The 7,082-nt window shown below is 39.5% G+C and overlaps 1 protein-coding gene across 3 annotated transcripts in view; it reads right to left on the bottom strand.

Annotated features, from left to right (window-relative positions):
• Positions 1 to 1,530: 1,530 nt before the first annotated feature.
• Positions 1,531 to 7,082, bottom strand: part of LOC306922296 (testis-expressed protein 2-like) — a 43,563-nt gene continuing 38,011 nt past the window's right edge. For 2 of the 3 annotated variants that reach the window (XM_079499783.1, XM_079499785.1), the window contains 4 exons: positions 5,953 to 6,066; positions 4,901 to 5,110; positions 4,237 to 4,357; positions 1,531 to 4,085 (listed from right to left, as the gene is read on the bottom strand). In XM_079499783.1, coding sequence (XP_079355909.1) covers positions 3,933 to 4,085; positions 4,237 to 4,357; positions 4,901 to 5,110; positions 5,953 to 6,066 — 598 coding nt within the window. In that variant the 3' untranslated portion in view covers positions 1,531 to 3,932. The remainder of the gene's footprint in view (positions 4,086 to 4,236; positions 4,358 to 4,900; positions 5,111 to 5,952; positions 6,067 to 7,082) is intronic. The other variant, XM_079499784.1, reaches the window with a different exon arrangement.

The raw sequence follows: 7,082 nt of genomic DNA, 5'->3' as shown, positions 1-7,082 counted from the left end.
ATGTGTAAACAGCATTAACTCTCCAGTTAATGCTATTTACACATTGATGTATTAACAGCATCATGGTTTGCCATTACTGTAATTGTTCTGTCCCCTGTACCATGTATATTTGTCTTTGTATTGAATTGTATTGTATATGTTTTTGTATGGAGTGTTATCACCACTCTTAAGAGCCTTCTCAGTGACTACAGATGGAAAAATTGATTCAGGCTAACTCTGGCTCATTTACATGGATTTGGAAAAATGATGTGTTGATTAATGTGCATTGTCCCTGTTAAAAGAACCTAACAAAAACAAAAAACATTGAAGTATCAAAGACGTCCTCCAAAAAGATGAGACATTTACAACCTTGTAGCATTTAATTTTAAAGGCAAATAATGGGACGGTCGGATGTCCGGAACATTCTTATTGCGTAGTGGATTATGCAAATCATTGTGGAATGAGGAAACTAAGGGTAAAAGTAGAATAACAGGCACCAGATTCCAGTCTATAGCGTGCCCGTAGGTGCAAGAGATTTAGTACAGGCAATCTATGGAGAAAAAGGAGTCAACCTCAAACTAATTGTAAAAAAAACCAAACTCAGCTGATTTTAGATATTAGACATATAGCCAGTTTACGTACTGTAGGTAAAACTACATTAATAAGACACAATATCAGGTTCAGCAGGAATCAACGCATGCTTTATTTCAACTTGGGGTCAAGAAATTCCCCCATAAAATGGAGTCCTGGTTTACAAAAAGTTGTTGACTAGGATCACTCTGCGGGGGCTTTCCTCTCCTTTTTGAGGGGCGCTAGGCGCTAGCCCCATCCTATATACAGCTTTTGTCCTCACACGTCTCAATATTTGCCATTGACAATGAAAGGAGAATGTCTGCCAAATATGACGTAAATCTGTGCCAACACAAACATTAAATGCCATTGACAATGAAGGGAAAATGTACGTCATACAGTATGTAGACGAGCAAATCGGCTAACCAATCACATAAATTCAGTTCAATGAAAGGGGAAATTACACGTCCACACACGTCTCATATTTGTCATTGACAATGAAAGGAGATATTAGGTCAAATGTCCGCCAAAATTGATGTAAATGGTGTCCCCATGCACGTTTCATATTTGCTATTGACAATGAAGGGAGAAATTAGGTCAAATGTCCGCCAAATATGACATAGATTTGTGGCAACACATTAAATGCCATTGACAATGAATGGAAAAATTACGTCATATGTAGACGAGCAAATCGGCTAACCAATCACATAAATTCAGTTGTTCATGAGATGATGTATGATGATAAGAGCGCCCCCTCACTTCACACGGGTGTGATTTCTTCCACTACACCTATCGCGAGACATGGCCAAAGCATTTCCAGGCAAAATCGTTGAGAACCCCTGCCCTAAAGCATGATATTTTCACGTATAAAAACACACATAAGGAGTGAGATGAAGATAATAAACAAGTAAATGAATGATTCAGATGCTATTGTTGAAGTGGCTGCTCATTCTCCTGGGTATGAACATCTGCACAAGAAAGTCTCATTAAAAAAATCTTTATTTAATTCCAGAGCAAATAATTACAAAGCAAGCCGTTTTTTCCCATTTGTACCACATATTTGCATTACAATTCACAATACAAAATTCAGAATTCAAAACAGAATTTTACCCCCGAATGAGAAAAAAATGGCCTGAAAATAAACATCTGTAATAGTATAAAGGGTTTAATTTACATAATTTTACTTTTCCATATTGACAAGAGGCAGATACCCACAATCACTCAATTTGGCCTTATACGTACATGCCAATATAACAAAACAGACACTTCAGAAAACACACATGATGGCATGGGTTTTATACATGAACTTCTTATTCCCGTTTACACTAGAGAAACAGACAAAAACAAAAACCTTACCCAACTCTGACATAGTTGAACACAACTAATACTTCGAACAGAAAAGAAAAGTTTGCATGGAAATAAATCAAGAGTTTGTTACAGTGCCTTTTAAGAAAACATGGATGAATCAACAAAAGGTAGGAATTCATGAAAACAAAACAAATCAAATATCACAAATGTAAGTAAAGTAAATGTAAGAGATAGATGTACTTTTTAGGCAAAAATAAATCCAGCCTGTGGTTAGGAATAGGATAACAAGTAACAATACAGTTATAAAGCTATTCTGAGAAACAACAAGGCTATGTTTTTGGCAATGAACATACTATACATTACTAAGTACTCTGTACTGTACCATATAGGGGGCGGGGCGGTTAAGTTTCATTAACGTATCATTCAGCTTAGTGGTGAATTTGGTCATTTAACTTCACGTTGTACATTATTCATAAGCAATGACACCAAGGCTCATAAATTAATGCACCACCACTCCATAAAGATACATTGCCCGCAGGCTTAAAGTGAATCACAAAACAAATCAATCAATCAATGACTGAACGGCACATCGGCATTTGATAGTGTTTTTCAAGGCCATGAACCTAATATGAAGCAAAAATAAATTCTCAAATTGCATTTGCATATCACAATGAAAAAATCTTATTGGTTAACAAAACGTTTTCATATTGTCTTTACACCCAGTTAGTGCACTGACCACATGCTCCTTTCTCTGCCATGTCTCCTCTCTCTGCCCTTGCCTTCTCGTCTCTGCACTTTCCTTTCTAAATAAAGCAATAAATCTTCCACACAAAAAAGGATTTCATAAAAAGATGAACCCCCACCCCCAAAAAATATACATCCATCCATATACATTCGATATACGTGTTAAGATTCCTTATACATATTTATTTTCAAACATAACTTTTGTCTTTACAAGATCAAACTGTATCATTGCACTTATTATGTCCATGTACTTATAATGGACCTTAATTATCATGGCATTTTTATACAGGCATCTGTGAATTCAAGAAGCTTTTAGCATTGGCTTTCTGAGATTTGGAGAGAGAAAAAGTGGACATTCTCTTGGAACTATTGTACAGATTCATGTAGAAACGGAGTCATATAAAATGGGGTCTTATTGGCTTGTCAGGGACTTGAGAGCATGTGGTCACAGCACAAATGAATACTTCTCTAGCTCACATCCCATCAAAGGCTGCACATACCAACATAAACACAAATTGTACTTGCAGGCATGAACACAAAATAACAATAATAATAATAATATCAAGTATCTGAGATGTCCACTCACTTCCATTACACTTAAAAAGGTAAACTAGCTCATTATAGACATACTGTAGTAAAAACCTTCACTATTCAATACCGCTAATTTCAACATGTTACCAGAACCTTCACTAATAGTTTTTCTATACTAAAATGGACTACAATATCCACACAGCATTCTGTAACCAGTGTATGGAATATCCATCCATCATTTAAGACTACTCATGTCAGTCTACGTGCCGTGTCATTTCCACTCCTCTCTTCTTATGCTCTATATGCAGAAATCACATCTGTAGCCTTATAAGGTATATCTGGTGAATGCTTTCATTAGTAATGTGATCAAAGGACACGACAATTCATAAATCGCCATACATTCCTCTCATAAGCCGCTCGTCACCGAAAATGGGGCTCCCCGCTCCACAAGCGAGTCCCTATTTAATAGGTTGTTACCGTTATATGAATCCTTCAAAGAGAAATCTCTTCATCTCCCAATTATATAAAAGTACAGAAGAGCGGGTCACAGGTTGTCTTTAGTGTTTCCTTGGGCAGCAGTACTCTGTCTGGCTCGTTCTAAATGTAGGTGGTCTTCTTTATGGCAGGTGAGATACCCCCTGCTATGGGAATGTGCTGTTATAGAGGAAGGCTGTTCTGTGTGTAGTAGTAGATCAGGCCCCCATGGATTACCCCCTGGTTGCTATTTTTAGACTTCAGGAGCACCGTGAAATACTGTAAACAACTCTTCATGGCTGACTGGTGGGGCCCGCCCTGTCATGTTAGAAAGGCTCCGATTCTGTGGGGGAGTGGGCCAGGGGTCCGCCAGCAGTACGAGGGTCCATGGCCAGGGGTCCGCCAGCGGTACGAGGGTCCATGGCAGAATGCATGACAGTCAGCCACACATCGTCCATGTTTGGCATCACAAAGATATTCTAACACAGCAGAGAGAGGACAAGGTTCGGTAAGGTGATTTGGTTTTCAACAAATGTGTAACTCCTGATAACATGCAGTACTTTGTTGTATTGACACAAAAGAGGGGGAAATGAAAACACACCGCGATAAAAGAAAAACATGGATCCATACCTGGAACTCCTCAAACAGCTTTTTCTCTATCCAGTCTGTAACGTGAGCCAGAGTGACCTCTCTTTCTCCCAGTTTAGGTCGGGCTTTCAGCACCAGGTGTGGTGGAGTTCTGAAGCCGTACCTGCAACAAAGACAGGGCTCAAGAGGGACTCAACGTTATGGGAATACCCCATTGTGGTGAATGAACAAAAAGGCCTAAAAACAATATGCTCAGTCACCAGCAGAGGGCAGAGCCGTGCAATACATATGGCACTCAAACCACAAATAGCAATTATTGCAGATTGTCGACTCTACACTATAGCACGATCCGTTTACTTGAAGCACTGCCCAGCAAAACACATCCTATTTAAATGTCATTCCTGGCTATTTTGTGTAGATTCAAACAAAAAACATCTTTGATACACTTGATTGTAACTAAAGGCTGCATTTGGGAATTCCACAAATCAATCTGCGGCAAAACATAGAATGCTGTAATGAAAATAAATATGACTGGGACACGGTGGCACAATCAGTAGCGCCCTCACAGCTAGAAGGTCCGGGGTTTGATTCCCGCCAGGGACGCTGTGGGCGTGTTCTCTCCACCTTTTTGGCTGGAGACCCCCAAAGATACTGGCCATGTCTTGCGAACAGTGCGAGAAAAAATAAAATAAATATGACATCATACCATATCCTGTCAGTGGGAGGAGGAGGGATGTTAACAGCTAGTGTTCCTTGGAGTTCCTGGACCTCCACGGTGAGCAGGAGGGGAGTGTTGGACACCTCCTCCATCTTCTTCTTGATGAACTCCGTCTCTGTGGCCTTCTGGAAGTACTTGGACTTTGTGATCTTGTCCACAAAGCGCATGATCTTGCCCTGTTTGTGTCCCCCTACCAAGCTACAGTACATAAAGAGAAACGTTAAGCACTTAGTTTCAACCTGGCATCTTTATTCTGGGAACGCTTTAAAAATTTGACAAAAATAGACAAATTATCAATGTATTTTAAAATATTTACAAAAATATGGAAATGTCACAATGAAGCAGGATAATAATATATTTTTTGTGAAGTTTAATAACTTTGTTATAATATATATGTATATGGAACTGTTGCCGGTCTTAAATATTTTCTTGTAAAGGTTTTTCTGTTTCATTTAGCTACATTTCTGTTAGTTGTTTTTTTTGCAGGATTGTATACCCAATGCTCTGACCTGATATATTGAATGAGTTCATAAACAAATTGATATACTGTCATGTGTCTGCCATATGAACTGTCATCTGCTCAAGAATCTGTTGGGAGTTTTACTGAAAACATATTTTGCACTAGTATGTACATTGTGGGGAAAGTCACCAAACCACTTTTGGGATAAACAACTTTAAGTGGAGGGTGTGAAATAATGAATGAATGACTAATTGTGCATGAGCCGGACCCATTGCACATGTTTTCCGTTTTCTCCAAACAACATTTTTTGATTAATTTGATGCTGCACGCTTGTAGGGAGATATAAAAGGGAGATATAAAAAGCATGCATGAGTACTGTTGACAAACTCTGCTAGCATGTGACCCTGACCTAACATTTATTCACTTCAGACGTACATATCTCATCTGATATATTTACAAATGACGTAACATGTGTAAATAGAACCAGAAAACAGCTGAAAAGATCAGACTCTCTCAATCACATCCCTACAATTTGGTACAATGTAGTGAAAGGATTTTGATCGAGCGCTCCCATTCTCACCCTTCTGTTCCCGAGGAGTCCGCGGTCAGCTCCAAGGTGTCCTCTTCGTCGGACGAACCCGCACTAGAAGACTCCTCGTCGCTGTCAGCCAGGCAGTAAGTCCGTGGCCTGTACCTGGAAGCACACGCACAGAACAATGTTACAGACCAGCAGGCAAGTCCGCCTACTCTACCCAGAGTTCTCAGAGTCCAGTCGAGACAACTGCCCTGTAGAGCAGTGGTTCTCAAACGGTGTGTCGAGGCACAGTGGTGAGTCCAGGTGTGTCGTTTTTAGATTTTAGTGATTCAACTTTTTATTTGACATTACTAAATAAGTTTACAGAGTGAAAAAGAGTTATACAATGTGTTACTGAGGCTATTCGGTATGGGGATAAATACAGGGTGTGCCTTGAGATTTTGACTTGCACCTTGGTGTGCCTTGGGGACCAAAGGTTTGAAAACCACTGCCGTTAACGTTCCACACGCAATGATAATGTATGGACAGACAGACACTCAGTGTGAAACACTCATGCACACACAGGCGTGCAGACACTCACATAGACATGCATGTGTCGCTCTATAAGAACTTTCATTGTTTTCACGAGAGTTCTTTCTCAGTCTACAAGAGCCACATGAGCAGAGCCACAGACAGAGACAGAGCACACACTAGACAGTCTTTTCTATGGATATAGCTCGTAGAAAGAAATGGAACACTGCAGACATACGAAGACGAGGCATAACTTTGACCTAATATTATTGTGATATCGGGTCATAAATATATTCATGCATGCGCGTACACAGTGTAAGACCATTTGATTGACCTACAGTATAGTACATTCCTGAACCCATAACCATGACGCTGACCTTTAATACCCTCCACTCGTTACTGAACTGAACTATAGTATTATAGGTCAGTCATTTTCAACGTAGGGGGTCACCATGAGAGCCAACTGGAAAGGAGAGGATGTTATTTTATTTTTATCATAACATTTAGCTATACAAGATTGGATTTAAATTCACAATGTCGTAATATGTGACATATATGGTATTTTCACAAATTGCATTTCTTATTTAATTCAATGGCCAGAGGCCATGCTATTCGGGGTCCTTGGCATGGAAAAAGGTTTGGGAACCCTTGATATACAGGTAGGT

The sequence above is a fragment of the Electrona antarctica genome (genome assembly GCF_951216825.1).
Source record: "Electrona antarctica genome assembly, chromosome: 4".
Lineage (NCBI taxonomy): Eukaryota > Metazoa > Chordata > Actinopteri > Myctophiformes > Myctophidae > Electrona > Electrona antarctica.
Note: the sequence above shows the minus strand (reverse complement) of the source record. Positions and strands in the feature narration are given on the sequence as shown.